Source organism: Siphateles boraxobius, unplaced genomic scaffold (assembly GCF_051911475.1).
Source record: "Siphateles boraxobius isolate OS27281-9 unplaced genomic scaffold, OSU_SipBor_1 65, whole genome shotgun sequence".
Taxonomy (NCBI): domain Eukaryota; kingdom Metazoa; phylum Chordata; class Actinopteri; order Cypriniformes; family Leuciscidae; genus Siphateles; species Siphateles boraxobius.
Genome location: NW_027509192.1, coordinates 9,403,020 through 9,423,261, shown reverse-complemented (window position 1 = coordinate 9,423,261; position 20,242 = coordinate 9,403,020). Strand labels below are relative to the sequence as shown.

Below are 20,242 nucleotides of genomic sequence, written 5' to 3'. Positions count from 1 at the left end.
TATATATATATATATATATATATATATATACACATTTTTTTTTTAGAAAGTGGAAAAATATAGTAATATTATTAAATTTGGTGAATATAAGAATTTTAAATTACCTTTTTTTTATTTTGATCTGCAATTTTGTATCAATTGTATTTTCTTTTTATTTATGTGATTTCATGAAATATATATATATTAATATATATATATTTAAATCCCCAGTTTGAAAACCTCAGGCTTCATGAAATACTTATCTATCGGTTATAATGAAAATGTTGTGTATTCTCCAGCACACAAACAGAAGAAGGTGGAACTAATGCAGCCTTGTAACACAGAGTATCCCAGCTTCATGTATGACACATCCATCAGAGAGACCAACAGCATCATCAAATGTGGCCGCTGTCAGAAGTAAGTCCATCTATCAGATTGTCCTCAGGTTGGTGGGTTTTTACCAGTAACAATTTGTCAATTCATCTCTGTTTCAGGATGTTTGTCCTACAGCAGGTTCCTAACAGTAACCTGGTCGTGCTGGTGGTCCAGGCTGACTGCGACTGCTCCCGACAGTACGCTCCCATCACACTCATGCCCAAAGAAGTCAAATATATCCTTCCATGATGATTGCCTTGTCTTTGAAATGTTGTTTTTGGTTTGAAACTGAAGTCTTCTTAACTTCTTTGAACATAATGCCACAGTTAAGTGCAACAGGATGAAATCTCAGAAGATTCGCAGACGACCCGAGTCTTGTCACGCATACCATCCTCATGTAAGCCACCCTGTTCATAAAGTTCATGAACGAGTCAGAATATATAGGCCTATAATATATAGTGGGAGATCTGGATTCCTACATGACTGGCACAGATTTGCAGGAAATTACCGTTGTTTGGCAAATAAATAATTTTCCGACAGTTGTAGGCCTATATACATATCCCCCAAGCACAAACAAGTACAAATTACCATTTTATTGTATTGTGTTCTTGCAGGAAAATGCCAAGGATTGTGGTGGAGCATGCAGTATAGCAGTATCTCTCACACTGTACTTCACATGTCTGGCTATCTCATTGGCCCTCCGCTGAATAAAAAAACATCCTTCTGCCATGACCGCTGTCCCACAGTGGACCCCAGGCACACCTGTGGATCTCTAAGATGAGGAATTCAACCAATAACAGGTTTACATAGAATTTGTTATAACAATTTCAATGGATAGTTTACCCAAAAATGAAAGTCATACCACTTTGTAACTACATGAAGACTGATGATGACCGAATTGAGTGAACTATCCCTTTAACATGCTTCATACACAGCAGTTCTGCCCCCTACTGGACTCACTATGACACTGCACAGATTCGATTTTTCTCAGTGGGAGCGACAGCGAGATATGATCTTAGATTGTCTCGTGTGACTTGATGTTATACATCAGTTCTGCTATTCTCTTAATTTTTTAAAATAATATGTTTAGGAATACAATGAATGTTTTGAAGCAAATATAGAGCAGTCGCAGCTAAACTGCTGTTTATCTTCATAATGGTTGCTACTAAACGTTTTTCATTGAGCCATTTTCTGAAACTCAGTAATGAAAAGCAATTCCAATGTTGTGTAAGATTTTTAAAACGGAATTATGTATGTGTGTATTGTAGTATCTGTATGTTTATTGAGACTTTAAATATGACAGTGGTTGAAATGTTTTACGCGAGTACAGAAAATAGCGAATGACGATGGACTTGGTGTTTGTGTGATTAAAAAGTACAGCAAGTGTCAATAATTTCTGAACTTAGAAATTTCTGAATTGTTTAACTTGTTTGTTTCTATACACACACACGCTAATTTACACAAGGGAAGTGACCTTAATAAGTCCATATACCACATAAGCCCATTTCTTTTATTTTGAAATATATAGACACACATAAATAATTTATTTTAATTCAATATATAACAGATTAATAACACACATGAAACCACAATAAAGGCCAGAGAAATTATTTATTGAACACTGACTGTTCTGACAAATAAATATGACAATAAGAGCACTGATGTCCAATATATTCCCCACTGAAGTGTCAACTTTAAAAAGGATGATTGATTCCTAACAAATGTTACTGGTTTTAGACCATTTAAATTTTTTAGCATGTTTGCCAACACTGGAAAATTAACCAACATTACTTTGCAGCTCAAAGTTGAATCGTATGAATATCCTTTATCACAAGTACAAAGTGACAGAAAGCCTTCTCCCCCCCCCCATGGGAATCACAGGAATCGGATTCCAGCTCCAAACTGCACTCCATCGCATATCCTGAGATACAAAACACATCAAGCACATTATATCATAAGTTAAAAATAAGAGAAGAGAAATTCTAGTAGGGATGGCCCGATACCGATACTGGGATCGGGTCGATACTGTCCTCTTATACTCGTACTCGTACTCATAAAAATTCGCCGATACCACGTACATTTTGCGAAACGAAACTGGCCGCCGCGAGTGCTTTGTCGAGGTGAACTGAGGCATAGGGACGTGCACTCCCAGCGCAAAAGAGTGCGGCGCGGCACTAGATCTGATGGCCGAGCGCGGGCGTAATGCACTCACTCTGTGTGTGCGGGTTCCGGGAGAATAAAACGATTCGCAGGACTCCCGCAAACTAGAAATATCTATGAATACAACATATTAAAACTAATAGATTTTCATTCATCTGTTGCAGGAAAGCAAGAAGAACAACTAAAACAAAATAGAAACGATTTACAGGCCAGAGTTGCTATTCATAACATGTTTGCAGCGTTGAGCGATGTAGCCAATCACAGACATGTGTGTTGATTTCTTGAACGCAATGGCTAATCAGAAGCATTTAAGATAGACTCCCCTCACTGCTCAAAACTTTTTTGTTCAGTGCTGAATTCTGTATGCTGGCAAATCCTCTAATTATAACAAACAAAGTGTGGATATTATGAAAGATTCATTGTGCAGTCAGCTTCATTGATAATAACAGATGTGTGAGATCGCGATGAACTGTCAGCTTTTTAGGAATTAGACTATTAAGGGAGCGCACTTTGGGCGCATTCAGTCATGTCAGACCATGCACGCAGTAACTGCTTGCCTTTATGTTAAATTAACAGTGGTTTGTGTGTTAATACATTTATTATTTTACTCATTATTATTTATTTTTAGACTTGTTAAAACAAGCAGAGAAGAAAATAAAAACAGTCTTCTAACCTGTGTTCTAAAATAGTCTTCTGTCTTCTTTTCTGGGAGCCTATAGTTACTTTTGCGGTAGAAATATCGGTATCGGTACTCGATATCGGCAAGTACACAAATGTAAATACTCGTACTCGTATCGGTTTGAAAAAAAAATGGTATCGGGCCATCCCTAAATTCTAGTACATTAAAAGTGTATCAGTGATTGATAGATTCAGATTTTCTACCTATCTCCGCTCTGGACACCCATGGGAATGCAATAGTTGAGCTCCAGACGAGCGATGTTCCCCAGACGCAACACAATGCCCGCTCCATAAGACCAGCGGATACACTCGGCCAGTTTGCTCAGGTGTGCCCTCGGCCCTTCCCCTAGTGGACGATTTAAAGTACAGCGACAAATGTAAGTAAAAACAAAGCACGTTTCATGAAACAAAAGAAGGAAAATTTGCCCTTCACAGCATTATTTATTTTACCATAGTTGAGGTTACACAAGTTTCCGGCATTGAGGAAGAAATGTGTCCTGAAAAGGTCTCCAAAACCGCCTCGGCCTGGCCTGAATGGAAGAGGGGTGTACAGATGAACCCCTCCAGCCCAATACGCCTCCCCACCGAGGTAATCGCCTGTCACCAAAGTGAGAAAACAAACCTTACACGTGAATATATATATATATATATATACCCTTTGTCAGGGTCAGAGTAATTTACCTTCACTCTGAGGGCCGATGCTGTACATGCTGAAGCCCCTCACACTGGTCGGACCACCCAAATAGAACCTAAATACACCAAAACCAATATTACTTTGAGTGTTTGTGGGTCTTTTTTTACCAATGACAGAGGGAATTTGCAAACCTGTCAGCAATGCAGGATGGCCTTTCTCCAAGGGGCAGCAACATACCACCCCACAGAGAGGTAGAGAGCACCTATAAGAGACGAAAATCAGCAAACAGAGACTTGCCAAAGTGTTTAAAAAAAAATCAATAAACCAGTGTTGTTTTCGTTAATGAAAGCTAAAAACATTTAAGTTGATTAAATGACTAAATTAGAAAAATAAAATATATATATATAAAAAATAAAATAATACATGTATAAAAAATAAGCATTTCAGTTAGTTACCAAAGAAATTAACATTTCTAATTTTCGTTTAGATTAAGTGTGTTTAAATGTGTTTAAAACAACCAGATAAACCAGTGTTTTATCGTTAACTACAACTATGGCTATTAAAAAATATTTACTTTAATTGAAATAATGTAAATGTTAACTGGAATAAAATAAAACATTAAAAAAATATATATATATTTTTAAGTTAGTTGTTAAAACTAAGCAGACATTTAAAGGGATAGTTCACCCAAAAATGAAAATTTTGTCATCACTTTCTCTCCCTCAAGTTGTTCCAAACCACGAATGAAGATATTTTGAAGAATTTTGGTAATGAAACAGTTGATGGTAACCATTGACTTCCATAGTAGGAAACAAATACTGTGGAAGTCAATGGGCTACCGTCAACTTTCTGGTTACCAACATTCTTCAAAATATCTTCATTTGTGTTTAACAGAAGGAAGAAACTCATAGAGTTTTAGAATAACATGAGGGTGAGTAAATAACCTAATCAAATGATAAAAATATCAAAATTACTCAAAAATGGAAAATATAAAAACTAATTCAAAATATTATTAAATACTATAAATACTAAATATTACTAAATACTATAGTATATTAAATGATAAGGGAAAGGTAAAATTATATTAAGTTAGTTGCCAAAAAACATTTCTAATTTTCATTTGGTTTAGTACTAAAACTTTTAAAACTAATACCAAAATAATCATTAATAAAAACTAGACATTCAAATTCAAACAAAACCTAATAAAACACACAAAATTACTCAAATAAAATATATTTTATACAAATAAAATATAAAAATAAAAACTCATTCACAATATTACTGAATACTATAAATAATAAATATTACTAAATACTTACTATAGTATATTGATGATACTAAATTAACATGGCAACAAACAGACAAAAGCAATAGTTTTTTCCAAAGCATCTTACCGAGTCCCAGAAGAGAGTCTTGTTGAGCTGAATTTCAAAGTCTTCCTTCAGGAATCTGACATCTCCTCCAGTGTAACCTGCCAGTTCCTGACAGACCATAAAAAAATAAGTAAATAATGACAGTATTATCATTTTTGGATGAACTACTCCTTTAATTTACAAGGATAGCAAACAAACCTGGTTGATCTTCAGTAAGGCACCTTTTCTTGGAAGGATGGTAGAATTGCGTGTGTCGATGACCATTGCGTGCTGTGAGGAAAACATATTCAAAATCAGATATGAAATATCAATGAGTGAAATAACAAAGCCAAGATATAGAGAAGACACATACAGAAAGTGAAGACTTCAGGGAATGGCCACTCTCCTCCCTGACAGTGAAGGAGGCCGTACGGGCCAAACAACCCAGCTCTCTCCACACACCCTCCCATTTCAAAGTGTGATTTGTCCTCCAGATGGGGAACTGGGGATCATAGATCAAACAATGAACAATTAATAAATTAGATAATTTCTTACATATCTACTAAACCATTTGACTGTTAAATCTACTAAAATTATATTACATAAAATAATGTTGGTTTAAAGAGAACATGGAAGCTTTGTAAATAAATAAATAAATGCCTTAACATAAATAAATGTCTTAATGAAAATAAATAAATGATTAAAATGAAGTCCATTACACTGAACTCTGTGGAGACCCCTCGGTCCGTTTCTCTGAGTGAGCTCCATGGGAACTGCCCCGTGACTTTATACAAGTTAATGGAGAAGCTGAAAGAGTAAGAGAAAGAAATGTGATTGACTTTAAATTGCCCCTATTATAATTTTGTTTTTGGAGATCTCCTACAATTGGTTTACATGAATCCAATACATATTATGAATTTTCTCATAATATACATTGCAGCATCACCTGATTTTTTTTCACAGAGTCAAACAGTTCAATAAAAGATTCAGTCTCTAAACCCCTTTTTCTGAGAACCTACTCTGCTCTGATTGGTCAGATGGCTCAGTCTGTTGTGATTGGTCCACCACTTACAACGCGTGTTGGAAACAAAACTTCTATTACCATATCTGAATTTCAGCTCTGGAGGATTCCTCAGCACTTGTATATGAACAGTAACGACGGCATCGGTTTTACCTTATCAATTCGAGCGAGTTCAAAGTTCATCCAAAGTAGATTTGCTTTCACAGCATGTCGACAACTCGAACCAAACTCTTCCAGGCCCCAGTTACAACTACAATGTTTGAGGTAAGTCATGTTCACGGGCAGCCAATGAAGACCATAGGCTGGCATTATGCAAATTTGTTTCAAACCTACATAGGTTTGTGCAGGAATTAAGACTGGAATTACTGATGACTCTTTATTACACACTACATGAAAGGTGATAACTGAAACGGGAACTTTAATGACTAACTTAAATGACTGACTTGGGCAACATGACATTTCTACAAAAAGGAAAAGTAAATGTAATTGTAAACAGAAATACAATGCAAGAAACATACTTCCGATCAAAGTGTCCAGGCTGGGGCTTGAAGAATGACAGGCCATATGAGGTTTCCTTAGTCCCATAAGAGAACTGAAAGGTCAGCTTCTCTGCACGGCCAAAAACATTGGGCAATTTCAAACCCAGCACCTGAGATGAGAACCAGAACAACACAAGTAAATAACCTCAGTTTTTCATTGTAGACACACAGCCAGCTGTGATGATGCAGATTGTTAGTTGCTCACCATGCTTCCCTCGTTGTTCCCAACCATAGTGTTGTAACTTCCCGTCATTCTTCTCAGCTCTTTCACCTCAAATGTCACATCCAGTCCGTTAGGCAGCGCATCAGTACCTAATGTTTTAAGAGAAATTCAGATTTTAATGCATCACTTTGCTTATTGGTTATTTACTATTGGTTGTTTGCATAATTGTTATACCTTCAGCAGTGTCAATGACAACTTCGACATGTCTGAATATCCCCAGACGCAAAAGTTTCTGTCTGGCCTCATGGGACTTCTTCATTACCTGTTACACATTTGTAATTTAAACACAATTTTAAATATAGTTCAAATTTGAATATGTGTATATATATATATATATATAATACTCACATCAATCAAGTTGTTGGCACGGAAAACATCTGCAATCTCATGCGTTAAAAAGTCTTCCTTTGTTCTTCCGAGACCATCAATGTGTACATGTTGTACTACAACCTAAACAATTGAAAGATATGAAAAACTGATTTGAATCTACATTTATGCATATGCAAACACTGGATAGACCAAACACATAAAGATCAATCCTACATCTTTATTTTCCAGAACTTCCTGTTTCTCCTCATGCTCTGGTTCCCCCAGGTCCATGTCATCTGCTTGAACCCCCAGTTCAGGTCCTTGCATAGGAAGGGGGTCCAGACTCTGGGTCAACAGATATGTAGCAGTGAGTTATAGCGTTACAGACCTATTATGTTATTATATTAAGCTTACTCAAAGAATATGATTTCTCTAATAAATTATCTTAGGATCACATACAATATGTAAAGAAGCAAGAATTGTGCATATATAAAGGCAAGTTTTATGACAGCTATAGTGCGTCAATGTCGATTGCTACATGATTCAGTGTGTGAGTGACCATTTATATGTGCAAAATATATTTACTATTTTACTGACAATTAATATGGATCAATGTGTAGTACAAAGCGTCATCCTGAACTTGGCCTGTCATTCGAAGACTCTCTTCAGAGGTCATTGCTTTAGCTTTTCCGACAACTCTGGAAAAATGCGCTTACCCTGGCATGCACGATCCCCATGTTTAAACGCCTGTTTACATTCAAACGTCCCCAATATGATAATAAACAGAGTTCAATCTAAAACAGGACAATCCGTGGTCTGACTCTAGCACACTACAATAAACTCCCGGAGGCCGCCATGACACTTGGTGACCACGCCCATCGGGGATGATGATTGGCTGAGGAGGACAGTACAATAACGTCATGTTTTCAACAACGTCACTATTTTCCTTTAAAAGAATATGACAAATTGCAGTTTATGTGTCGATCTAAATGAATTTGCACTGCTTATCCGTTGGTATTGTCCTTTTGAAAAAATGTTTTGTGGATTCTTTCACTTTTTTTCAGTAGGCGGGGCCAACACGTGATTGACAGCCTATTGGCACACCATATCCATGGGAACAGTGGAGCGTCCTCGACTGTGGCTACAAAGGTTGACTGGTTGGCAACAAAAGTTGTCGTCTTTAGTTTGGACACCGATCATCTAAATACGAATTTATCACAAGAATGCGTCCGAGGTCAGCTGTGGAAAGTTGGGTTAGTATGAAGACATTCTACTTATATCATCATTTCTAGAAGAAATATGGCTTAGTTGAACTACCAAGGAAATAGGTTCTCTTATGAGGCTACTGGTCCTCAATAAAAATACTTTCTAATTGTTTAAAGTAATTTAAAAACGTTGTACATTGAGGACTAATATTATAATATATTGTAATATATATACAATAAAAAAAGACGAAGGAAATTAAAAAAAGGAAACAAAAGCTATTTCAAAAAAGCTTTACCACTAGGCTACTAGGGGTGTAACGTTTAACGATTCCCTCATCTCACTATTCGATAACGTTACCACGATAACTTACTGAACAACTGACGATAATATGATATTATTGCGATACTCCAAGACACGTATGGTAAAAGGTTAACAAAAAAATGAATTGTTGATTAAAATGCTATATTTGATATTTCATTGGGTGTGGAAATGAATAGGCTTGGACTTGGTGCTGGTAACCTAATGCACAGGACAATGGTAATTAAATTAAAATAAATAATAAATTAAAATATTCATGATTCTGAAGCTGAAGCTGAAAGTCCAGAATTATTTTAGATGACTATGCTTGCACTCTGTCACTGACTAGATATATTTAAAATAACGTAGGCCACTTTTTACTGGTAACATAAGACTTTCGGCTCTATCAGGACCCATAAATATTCCTCCATTGCATTATTGTACATTATATTCATCATTATATATAGTAGCTAGCTTAATGTAGTACTACTGACATTAAAACTCTGTAAACCTGAATTTTTTCACACACAGTAATTTTCATTTTGGGTGAACTATTCACACAATACATATTGCCACTATTCCTGATACATATTGTTGCATTTTTGTATTGCGATATATTGTGGCACAATATATTGTTACACCCCTATTTACCACAAAATGTTATGGTTATATTCAGGTGTCACAGTCAGCAGAGAGGCCTCAAATCTCTGGCCATATAGATCTGAGGCCTATAACACAAGGGCTCACCATCATCCCTAGAGCTAAGAGTTCGTCTCGAACTTCCACAGGAGAATTCTCAAGTAGAAACGCTCTCAAATCTGACTCTGGTAGGGTTTCTGCTGTTTATTTAATTGTTTTTACTTTGTATTATCTTGGTAAAGGAGATTTTCTTATTTCTTTTTTTTTTTCAGCCTCTTCAGTGCAGTCAGTGGCAGATGAGAACCTTTCTTTGGTGGACATTGAGAACATACTCTTGGAGAGACTCAAGGACAGAAAAGATGACTTGAAGGTTGCTTTTGAAGCCTTTGACCAAGAAGGGAACAAAACTGTCACCAAAGGAGAGTTCAGACGTGTCATTGAGGGCTTTCTGGTTCCGCTCACCGAGTCTCAGTTTGAGGGTCTGTTGGCTGAGGTGTGTTTGTATAGAATTACAACAGTCACCACTTATTGTGCACTTATTGTTATTTTGTGGTACTAAGGCAGTGATTTTTCATCTTAATTGTTTAATATTCTCACTTATTTCAACTTCTTTAGCTTGACTTAAGAGAAAATGGAACTATTCCCTATATGGAGTTTCTCAGAAGATACTGCAAGGTTTCATCTGCTGTGGGCAGGTGATGTATGCTTTTGTAGATATTTTATTTTTTTAATTTATACACACCTTTCAAAAAAAATGTTTTAAGCCCTCCAAGGCTGCATTTATTTGATCAAATACAGTAAAACAGTAATATTGTGAAATATTACAATTTAAAATAAATTTACTCCATTCTTCAGTGTCACATGATCCAGAAATCATTCTAATATGCTGATTTGATGCTCAAGTAACATTTGCGTATTATTATCAATGTTATTTGGACCAATATATTTTTTCAGGATTCTTTAATGAATAGAAAGTTCAAAAGAACAGCATTTATTTTAAAATAGAAATCTTTTGTAACATTATAAATGTATTTACTGTCACTTTTGATCAATTTTTTGATCAAAAATCTGCCACCAAACTTTTAAATGGTAGTGTATAATATTTATTTATACATACAATATATAATCTCTTAACAGAATCATATCCAGGAATGGAAGTCACAGAAACTTGTCACTTGGAGAACTACAGTCTCGTCTGAAAGATAAGGTGTGGGTGATAAGGTGTGCATTTTATTTAAATATTTGCCTGAAGATGCTAGTGTGTAATATCCATGATTCTCATCATTTCAGATTGGAGGGAATTTGAAAAACATCACCAGGGCTTTTCGGCTGTTTGACTACAACAGTGATGGACAGATACAGCAACATGAGCTGCGTAAAGTGCTAGAAGGATACTGCTTTCCCATGAGTCAGCTGGAATTCCACAGGTCCTGGTTTTTCCGTTTAATGGAACTCTCTTGATGTGTTAGCCTAATGTTTTTTTCCCAGAATGCTAAGTGTTTGTGTCTATGTCTTTCCTCCAGACTATGGTCGCATCACAGCGTGAATAATGCTGACACAATATCTTACAAGGAGTTTCTTGAGCAGCTTGGTGTTGACTGTGAAAACTATAGAAAAATTGCACCAGATTCTATACAACTTGGTACCGTTATTCAAAATAAATTATGTAATATAAAAGTGACAATTATAAAATATTGATTCACTCAAATGTATGCTTAGATTTATGCAATAAATGTAAATTGTTTTCCTTATTTGTTTTCAGCACTGAATTGGGATGCTGTCAGTCGCACTACAACAAGACCTAAAAGTAAGACAAGCGTAAGGGCTTTTTCAGGCAAATCCAGGGACACCTTGGATGAAGTTCAGACCAGGTTTTTGAGTAAAGTGAGTATGACAGATTATTTTTCATCTCATATAAATGAGCATTTAATTAAATCAGTTTTTGTACTTTGATTGCAATTTACAGATCAAGAAAAATTATAGCCTTGTTGAAAAAGCTCTGCAGGCATTTGACATCACAGACAGTGGGTTTGTCTCCCGAGAGAATCTCAGATCTGTCCTCAGTAATTTCCTCTTTCCCATGGATGATACTATATTCAGAGAGTTATTAAACAGGTATGATAATTTAACATGTTGTTTATGTATTGACCTGATTGCAGTTCTGAAATTCATCTAGTGGTCATTTACTGTCACAGATTTGGAGTGAGCAACACAGAGCCTGTGCAATGGAGAATATTTCTTGGATTGTTCAAAGATGACATAACTGCACAGTAAGTTCAATATTATTTACAACACACAACTGCAATTTGTTGAAGTATATATATATTTATATATAGTTTTGATTACGCAAATATATATATATGTATAATTTTGATTACATAAATATTTTGTAATGTCTCAGGAAAGATTCTGCTCCAGCAACTCCAGAATCATGCAGTATTGAAGCAATTCTACCAAGACTACGTCAACATGTACATAATCAGGTTCTTCTGACAGAAGCCTTTCTGGACTTTGATACAGTATGTTTTGTGATTCAGAAAAAATCTAATTGTGCTTTAAATCACAACTATTCATAATAATAATCATTGTTTCTGCAGAACAGAACAGGTTTTATCAGTAGAGATGAACTATACAGGGCCCTGGAGAGTCTGAATTTCCATCTGACCGATAAGCAGTTCACAGCTCTTGTTGATGTCTTGGATGTGGAACATACAGATGTCATAAATTACCAACAATTCCTGGACTTCCTCCATCACCAAAGGCCAATCGAGGTATTATAACCTTATTTTGTAGGACAATTAAGCTCAATTTAATTTACCCAATTCTCATTATTGCAAAACTCTATATAAAACTCTAACTATATATATATATACGTATATACATATATATATATATATATATATATATATATATATATATATATATATATATATACAGTATGCTTATGAAAATATTAAAACAATATAAATACATCTTATAAATATAAAAATGATAACTTTGCTGTTCTGTAATACCCATGCAGGTGAATTTTAGGGCGAGTTGTCTGGGTCACATTTTAACCTAAAAGAAAATCTAAAAGAAAAAATCTAATAACAAATATTGAAATATTATTAGGACCCTTTGGATTTTTGCATTGGGACATTATTTTTAGGACAATTAAGCTAATTTTACCCAATTCTCATTACTGCAAAATACTAAAAATATTTCCCATTCTGATTATTGTAACATAAAAAATGAAGATTTTTTAATTTTTAAAAAAAATGTAATAAAAATCATTACAAAATATTTTACTACAATGCATTAAAATGATATATTGCAATGAGAATCATTACAAAATCCTAAGAGATACATTACTGTAATGCATAATGGTGGGTACAGAGGCTCCTAATATGTCCTCAAAAGTGTCCAAATTAGTACATTTGTTTTTCTTTATGCAAAATATAATTTCTTATTATTTTTCTTAAAAGAGTTTTGACAGATTCTCCCATATAGAGGCACATTTAAAATGAATCTAAATATAACCCTGTTCTGTACATTAATTCCAGCAGACACCAAAGCTCAATAAAAAGGCTCCAGCTTGGGTAAACACATTGCCTTCCACAGCAAAAACAACAACATGGAACGCCGTAAGTAACCTGCAAAGTAACTTTACAGTATTTTTTATATTTCTTGTCTATAAAGCTGGCTTATTCACCACAAGGATATCTAAGAATGATAAAATGAATCACTTCCCAATACTATTTCTTTTACATACATTGATTTCTACAGGTAGAAGGGATTTTGAAGGAGAAGCTCTCTGAGAACCATGACATGTTGATCAAATCTATCACCAACACAACCCAAAACCAGAGTGACATCATCCCACCAGAAGACCTTAGGAGATTGATCCAACAATACGGACTACCACTGTCTGAATCCCACTTCAGCAAGTGAGTCTCACTTTTCTGCCCTCAGCCTTACCTCTGGATACTGACTCATTTCCCCCTATTTCTGTCAAGGCTCTGTGAACCATTTTTGGAGGGTGAAGGTGTGAACTACAAGCTGTTTTTGACAAACTTGGGTGTTCCAGAGAAGAATGAGGGCATCAGTATCAGTGAGAGGTCTCTATAGTCAATGAACATGAGAATTGATATGCATGCAACACTCTGTCCTGATGAGGAATCACATATGATAAATGTTTTTTTTTTGGTATACTACAGGAAGGAAAAGGAACATGAAGCCTGCATGTTGAACATAAAAGCACAAGCAGTAAAAGATGTTGTCCTGGGGGAACTCAAGGACAGGTTTCAGAGGCGTGGGATGACCCTTCACGACTATCTGATGTCCACCAGGAAAAGCTCAACAGCACCGCTCACTCTGAGACATTTCTGTAAGGTATGGCCTGATATATGCTCGCACTTTTTGTATATATTTTGGTTAAACTCATTACAGGTACTATCATTCTGATTGCAACATTCATGCAATGTCTGAAACAATGGGTTCTTTACATTAAATCATGTCACTCTTGATTTTAGATGCTGGATGATGGTGGTATTTTCCTGGAGGGACCCCAGTTTCAGATGCTTATCGAGTCTCTTGGTTTTAATTTGGGTCCGATTTCTGTTACTGACTTTGTGGCCAAATTTGAAGGTTTGATATTTCACAACACACAAACTGTTTTCTTAACACAAACATATGGCACAAACTGGTAAAACATATTTTTTCTCATTTCTTTTCACCACAGAAGTAACAATACCACAAAAGGACAAAGATAGACAGACAAAAAATGTGCAAACTTCCACACTTTTGACTGCAGAGGATTGTCTAGGTCAGCTCGAAAAGAGGATCAAGGAATATCATGGGGTATCAAAGCAAAAGATCATTCTACTTATTTACTTAAATATTATCTTTTTACTTATAAAGTAAAATAATTGTAAAGCGCACACATACAGTATATGTACATATATATGTATACATATATGTAATGCAATGAATTTCTTAAAAAAGTGTCTAAATACATTTTAGGCCACTGTATATTTACTCTTTCTCATGTTAGGTTAAGTACTTAAAAACTACAGAATATGTCCCACTGCTTAAGACGTTTTTACCTCGCTTTTGTTTGCAGGATGCTCTGACCGCTTTCCGTCTTATGGACAAGAACCGAGATGGTATAGTTAATCGGAATGAATTCAGGACTCTGTTTGACAGCCTGATGTTTGTAACCCAAGAGCGAGAGTATCGGAGATTCCTCGAACTGTTGGGCCTTACGCCTGGTGCCACACTCAACTACACTGAGTTCCACAACAAAGTCCTCTCTAGTGGCATGATGAAGTCACATCAAAATGATAACACCTTGTAAGAACCTTGTAAGAAGAAAATGTATATTTATCTTAGCTGTTTTTGTAAAGCTAACAGCTCAGTATTCATGTTTTTCAGACGAGACGGGTGTCTTGATAATGCATGTGACCAAGTTCATGACTACCTAGCAACCATTGCACACAAAAGACCTTCAGAGCTCTCAAAGGTAATCTCCATCCTGTCCTGCTTACTAAAAGCACACTTTTTGGTAGTGATGCACGATTTTGAAACACTGCTTCATGAACCTTCGAAACCTTTACGAATCTTTTGTTACCAATTACCAATATGTAGAAAGTGTAGAAATCAGTATACAAATACATTATTAGCAGTCAGCCAAGGTTATAGCATGATGTGTTTATGTGAACTCAAAATGGCGGCTCCCACGAGGAGACCCCTCCATTTAAAAACGTTTTAATGAGGTAAAAATGAATGAGTGCTCTTTTAAACTAAACTTTGAACTGAATAATTGTGTTGACAGGTCTTTTGCCAGTTGGGTGACGATGGTGAGAGCATCATTACCAAAAATGATCTAAAGCGGATGCTTTTTAAATACTTCATGCCTATCACACCAAATGAGTTTGAAAGACTCTGGTGCAGGTAAGCAACTTCATTTTGTTTACATTATATTTCACTTTAATGTGTGTATGAGTTCCTCAATGCATTTAACAGCTGATCCAGAATCAGTATTAGCACAGCATTAACGAAAATACATAAATGGCAAAATTCAAAAATTTCAGATGTCTGATATCTGCTGAAAATAAAACTAAAGAACTCTCACACAGATATGATGAGGAGGGGAAGGGCTTCCTGACTCAGACAGAGTTTTTAAGAAAGCTTAAAGCCACATCAGATGACGACAGTCAGTCAGACGCTTTACAGGAACAGCTCACAGAGAGGGAGATTTCCACAACACCTGATCTAGAGGTTATGCTACAAAATCTTAGGTGAGAATTGTCTCTCTCAAAATGACAAACGTAATCTCCTCATACATAGTGTTACATGAATCTATCTGTTTGAAGGAAGTGGATCGGGAGTGACTTTGAGAGTGTGAGCGGAAGCCTTGTGGTCCTGGATAAAAACAAAGATGGTTACGTGACTGTGACAGACCTGCTCTCTCTCCTGCACAGAAATGGCTTTCAACTAACAGAAACACAGCTCACATGTCTACTGAACCTGTAACCCTCCATTACAGACATGTTCATTTCAAAATGTGAAAAGTGTTGTCAGCCACTGCATTCTTCTTCTTCGGTTCTCTTGATTTTTCAGCCTCGGCTTTGATGCTTGTCTGAAGGAGCTGCCTTACCTTGATTTTCTAAAACATCTCACTGGACCTCCAGTCTCGAGTGGGACTGCAGTTGACCCTCCTCAAACTACGGGTTCTCCAGAACCAGTGGAGGATGTTGAGGAGCTGAGCCCAGACAGAGCCATACAGAGAGTCAAGGAGCTGATCACTGCTTCCTCAGATACTCTCTACAAGGTACAGACTATTTCTAGAGATAAAAAAACGACAAAAGAGCTGTGTGAAAACACCCTTCCTGATTTAAAGGAAGAGTTACACTCTCATTACTAATAATGTTTTCTAATCATTTACCAAACCTGTATGCGTTATTTTATTTTGTGAAATTAAAAGAAGATATTTTACAAAATCTTGAAAAGAAAATGGATGTTCCAATTATTTTTTTAAATCAGTAAGATTTTTTGTAATTCGGTAAGGATGCAGAAGATTTCTGTTTCAATCAAATGGTGTTACTTTCAACTTTCTATAATCAAAGACTCCTGAAAAAATTTATTATGATTTCCACAAAAATATTAACAGTGAAATATTAGGAAACGTTTCTTGAGCGCCAAACAGGGGTATTGAAGTTAAATTAAACTAAAACATTTTTATTGCTTGAAATAAAATATGCATAATATTGAAATTAAATGTAAAAATCTTAAACATATTTTATTTCAGCTAGTTGTCAAAGCAACATTTCTCATTTTCATGTAGTTTAACTAAATGAACTAAAAATTACTAAAACTGAAATAATAAAATAAACACAATACAGATATTTTATAAAACACAATAAAATGACCAAAACTTAAAATAAAATTAATTAAATCTAAAACGAACTAATTACATTTTTTAATTAAATAAAAAATATTAAGAATTATAATTAGAAGTATCTAAATGATATTAAAATAACACCAAATCAGCATATTAGATAATATGTATAAATATTTCTGAATGATCATGTGACACTGAAGACTGGAGTATTGGCTGCTGAAAATTCAGCTAGAACAAAATAGAAAAGAGCATTTCACAATATTACTTTTTTACTGTATTTTCGATCAAATAAATGCATGTTTGATAAGCATAAGACACTTCTTTTAAAACCACTCATTTTTAAACATTCATTTTTTTTTTAAATAGTAAAAAAGAACTGCTTCCATGTTTTGCTTTTCTAGGCCTTCTCTGCATTTGATAAGACTGGAGATGGTAAGATACCGCAAGCAGAGTTTCGGCAAGTGCTGGACCATTTCTGCATGCGGCTCTCAGATGTACATTTCAGGAAGTTGCTGTCTGATATGAAACTGAGTGAAGGAGAGGAGATTATGGTTGACTGGAAGAATTTCCTCCAAGTCTTCAACCTCCACACTCAAGAGGTCAGAAATTGTTTTATGGTCGAGTTTTTACTTTTTGCACACTATCAAATAACCATAATGTAGAATGCTTTTAGTTGCATATGGTGTATATTAAAATGGCTATTCCTTAAATCTAACAGACAGCAGATGAATGGCTGAAGAAAATCGACAAGATGCGTTTTCCTAATCAGACCCGACCTTTAGTCATCTCTGACATTTTAAGACGGATACAGGAGGTTGTGTCTGCCCGCATTTACACTTTAACAAAGGAGATAGTAGACCTCGACTACGCCAATATAAACACAATCTCCAAAATGGACTTTAAGACCATTTGTGATCGTCACTTCATGAGGCTTACCGACGACCAGGTAATTTCCAGTACACTCTCAAATACTACAAAGGTTTGGAGTACTCTAAAAGTGCACATTCAATGCATTTAAGTGCACGCTTTACACATCAATGCCATAGAAGAACCATTTTGGTTTCTCAAAGGAACTTTTCAGTGAAAAGTTCTTAAAAGAACTAAGTGTGAAGAACATTTTTTGCAATGGAAAGGTTCTTCATGGAACCATAGCTGCCAATAAAGAACCTTTATTTAAAATTGTACCACATGAACATCTTTAATAGTTCCTTCAATTGCTTGAAACACAATCAACTCTTTCAGTTTCAAAGCCTCTGGAAAATGCTACCGCTTAATGGCTTTGGAAACCTGAAATATCGAGAGTTCCTGAAAAAGTTCAGTGGAGAACAGAAAGGACGTGAAAAGGTTGCTAAATCATTACCAGGTTCAGCAAGATCAACACTGGAGAGGCCAGCACCCCTCAGACGCCCCAAAACAGCACCTTGCACCTTTACACGCTCTATGGTACAGTGCATTACTTGCTTCATTTGCTGATATTGGTTGTTTCCTCTCTCCAAGTGTCTCCAGTGTCATTTGTATCTCGCAGCCATCAGTCTCAGAGCGGCTTCAGAGGCCCTCCACAGCGGGCAGAAGGTCCATGCCACTGCTGAACTGTGAGGATGTGGAGATGAAGGTGCGTTCCAGGATCCAGGACTGTTGGAGGCACATCCAGAGGAGATGCAGGCAGGCGGACCCTGACAGAACAGGGGAGATAGATGTGGATATATTCCTAGGTACATGTTTGAGCCCTGATTTATTTCCATTTATCAGTCACAGCACATTTCAACCATACAATACACGGTTCCCACAGTAAAAAAAAAAAACATTTTGCAATGAATGATTTATTATTGAATTATTATGATTTTATATCAATATAAATAATATAATATAAGATAACTTTTGTTATATAACTAACTTTAATATATGCCTAAAATTTCATAATAAATATTATATATAATTATTATACTATTATTATTATTATTATTCTTAATTACTAAAAAATCATGGTAAAGTCATGAAATTATTTCATTTTCCTGAATTCAATTTTTATCAGTGCGTGATTTTTATATAATATAGTTTGTATGTATTTTTCAATATACAATTATTTATATATATATATGAATGAATAAATAAATGCATTTAAAATACTTTTCCTAAATGATTGATTAGCAAATCAATTTTTATATAATTATAAATAAATAACATAAAATATATTATATTGGGAATATATAATTTCTAGGTATTTTGATTGATTTAAAATTATATTATTTTTTATTTTATCATTAATAATATTTTATAATCACTTGATTTTATAATAATATATATATATATATATATATATATATATTATATAATTTAATTCCTATAAAAATTAATTTGTCAAAAAGTGCAGGACCCCTAATAACAATCAATGGCAAATGACAATGGGATTATTGTCATATATTGTCACAATGTTGTTTGGAAATGATGAATTTGAACTGATGCTTTGCAGAGATACTCCAGGGCCTCCATATTGAGCTGAGTCCACCTGAGTTTGAGCAGCTGGCTGTGAAATATGACATCAAAAACAGTGGACGTCTCTCTTACCCGGACTTCCTACGGCACTTTGTGCTCATGTTCAGCCCTCAGGTCAACACTTCTTCCAACAGACTCAAACTGCAGCTCCCCACGACACCAGTGAGTTCACTGCGATTACAGCCATTCAAAATGACAGCACATCTGGAGTGGTTATAGGCCAGTATAGTTCATGCAGCATTTTCTGACTTCCTCCTTTAGATGAGTCCCGGTCCACTTAGTGGTCCGTGTGTTGAAGCCATGCTGAGAATCTCCAGGCCTATCCAGCTCGTCTGGAGGCAGATGAGGCAAAAATTCACCTCCTTTGACAAAGAACGCACAGGAAAGATCTCTCTTCAGGACTTTAGAAAGGTAAAAGGCACTATTTTATACTTAAAAAAAACTTTTCAGTCCACGTCCTGTATTTAATCATGCAACTTTTTGGATTATTCTTTTTTAGGTTCTGAGACAGTACAGCGTGAATCTGTCAGAGGAAGAATTCTTTCATTTCACATCTTTTTTTGACAGTAACCTCTCAGGGAGGATTTCATACAATGATTTTCTGCGCATTTTCCTAAAATGAGCGCAGTTTCCTTTGTTTATTAGTTTTGAGTGTCATATTGCACTGCTTTAGCTATACTGATGTCACAAATGTTTTCATAAAAAAATAAACAGATTGTTGTGTTCCTTTATTTCTGTTGTTTTTATAGCAAGATATTATAATCATAATTTATCATATTTTTGATAAACATTTATAAATGTTATATTTGATAATTATTATTATTATTATTTAAATTATTATTATTCTTTCAAGATCACTAATGTTTTGATAAGAAAATCACTAGCAATGTTGTTTTCCCCTCTGATCCCTCGGATTGCAACACTCTGTTTCGCAATAGTAGAGCATTGCCAGA

General features: G+C 35.3%; 3 protein-coding genes across 9 annotated transcripts in view; 2 read left to right on the top strand and 1 right to left on the bottom strand.

The window, feature by feature from the left end:
• The window catches only part of cacna2d4b (calcium channel, voltage-dependent, alpha 2/delta subunit 4b), a 32,033-nt gene extending 30,289 nt beyond the window's left edge, over window positions 1–1,744 (top strand). For 4 of the 5 annotated variants that reach the window (XM_077210748.1, XM_077210746.1, XM_077210747.1 and 1 more), the window contains 4 exons: window positions 279–396; window positions 474–589; window positions 669–751; window positions 969–1,744. In XM_077210748.1, coding sequence (XP_077066863.1) covers window positions 279–396; window positions 474–589; window positions 669–751; window positions 969–1,061 — 410 coding nt within the window. In that variant the 3' untranslated portion in view covers window positions 1,062–1,744. Of the gene's footprint in view, window positions 1–278; window positions 397–473; window positions 593–668; window positions 752–968 lie in introns of all 5 variants that reach the window. The other variant, XM_077210744.1, reaches the window with a different exon arrangement.
• Window positions 1,745–1,946: 202 nt separating this feature from the next.
• samm50 (SAMM50 sorting and assembly machinery component) lies at window positions 1,947–8,156 on the bottom strand. Its single transcript, XM_077210749.1, has 15 exons — window positions 7,987–8,156; window positions 7,505–7,615; window positions 7,310–7,411; window positions 7,136–7,223; window positions 6,944–7,050; window positions 6,718–6,848; window positions 5,898–5,985; window positions 5,552–5,680; window positions 5,398–5,469; window positions 5,221–5,307; window positions 4,018–4,088; window positions 3,874–3,941; window positions 3,643–3,789; window positions 3,397–3,538; window positions 1,947–2,275 (listed from the first exon to the last, which is right to left on the bottom strand). Exons 1-15 carry the CDS (start codon window positions 8,005–8,007, stop codon window positions 2,230–2,232), a joined length of 1,410 nt encoding a protein of 469 aa, XP_077066864.1. The 5' UTR covers window positions 8,008–8,156; the 3' UTR covers window positions 1,947–2,229.
• A 228-nt stretch (window positions 8,157–8,384) lies between these two features.
• Window positions 8,385–20,018, top strand: efcab6 (EF-hand calcium binding domain 6). Of its 3 annotated transcripts, none has more exons than XM_077209907.1 (31): window positions 8,385–8,523; window positions 9,450–9,600; window positions 9,685–9,905; window positions 10,028–10,107; window positions 10,550–10,619; window positions 10,703–10,839; window positions 10,936–11,054; window positions 11,175–11,296; window positions 11,379–11,527; window positions 11,608–11,682; window positions 11,814–11,883; window positions 12,010–12,183; window positions 12,958–13,038; window positions 13,181–13,341; window positions 13,411–13,512; window positions 13,612–13,786; window positions 13,927–14,041; window positions 14,136–14,254; window positions 14,517–14,746; window positions 14,828–14,915; window positions 15,228–15,346; window positions 15,532–15,693; window positions 15,769–15,924; window positions 16,016–16,226; window positions 17,198–17,395; window positions 17,515–17,742; window positions 18,039–18,239; window positions 18,322–18,508; window positions 19,267–19,451; window positions 19,551–19,700; window positions 19,789–20,018. In XM_077209907.1, the coding sequence occupies exons 1-31, from the start codon at window positions 8,494–8,496 to the stop codon at window positions 19,909–19,911; spliced, it is 4,389 nt and encodes a 1,462-aa protein (XP_077066022.1). In that variant the 5' UTR covers window positions 8,385–8,493; the 3' UTR covers window positions 19,912–20,018. The 3 variants fall into 3 exon arrangements, with proteins under 3 accessions (XP_077066022.1, XP_077066021.1, XP_077066019.1); XM_077209906.1 differs by having other exon boundaries at window positions 11,814–11,931; window positions 12,961–13,038; XM_077209904.1 differs by having other exon boundaries at window positions 11,814–11,931.
• Window positions 20,019–20,242: the final 224 nt, after the last annotated feature.

Coding starts and splice junctions, on each gene's coding strand:
- samm50 (XM_077210749.1), bottom strand. CDS start 8,007: ATGGGGATCGTGCATGCCAGG. Junction 7,224..7,309: donor GTGCCAACAACTTGATTGAT/GTGAGTATTATA, acceptor AATGTGTAACAG/GTAATGAAGAAGTCCCATGA. Junction 3,942..4,017: donor CCATCCTGCATTGCTGACAG/GTTTGCAAATTC, acceptor TGGTGTATTTAG/GTTCTATTTGGGTGGTCCGA.
- efcab6 (XM_077209904.1), top strand. CDS start 8,494: ATGCGTCCGAGGTCAGCTGTGGAAAGTTGG. Junction 11,683..11,813: donor AAAGATGACATAACTGCACA/GTAAGTTCAATA, acceptor GTAATGTCTCAG/GAAAGATTCTGCTCCAGCAA. Junction 17,396..17,514: donor TCAACCTCCACACTCAAGAG/GTCAGAAATTGT, acceptor TAAATCTAACAG/ACAGCAGATGAATGGCTGAA.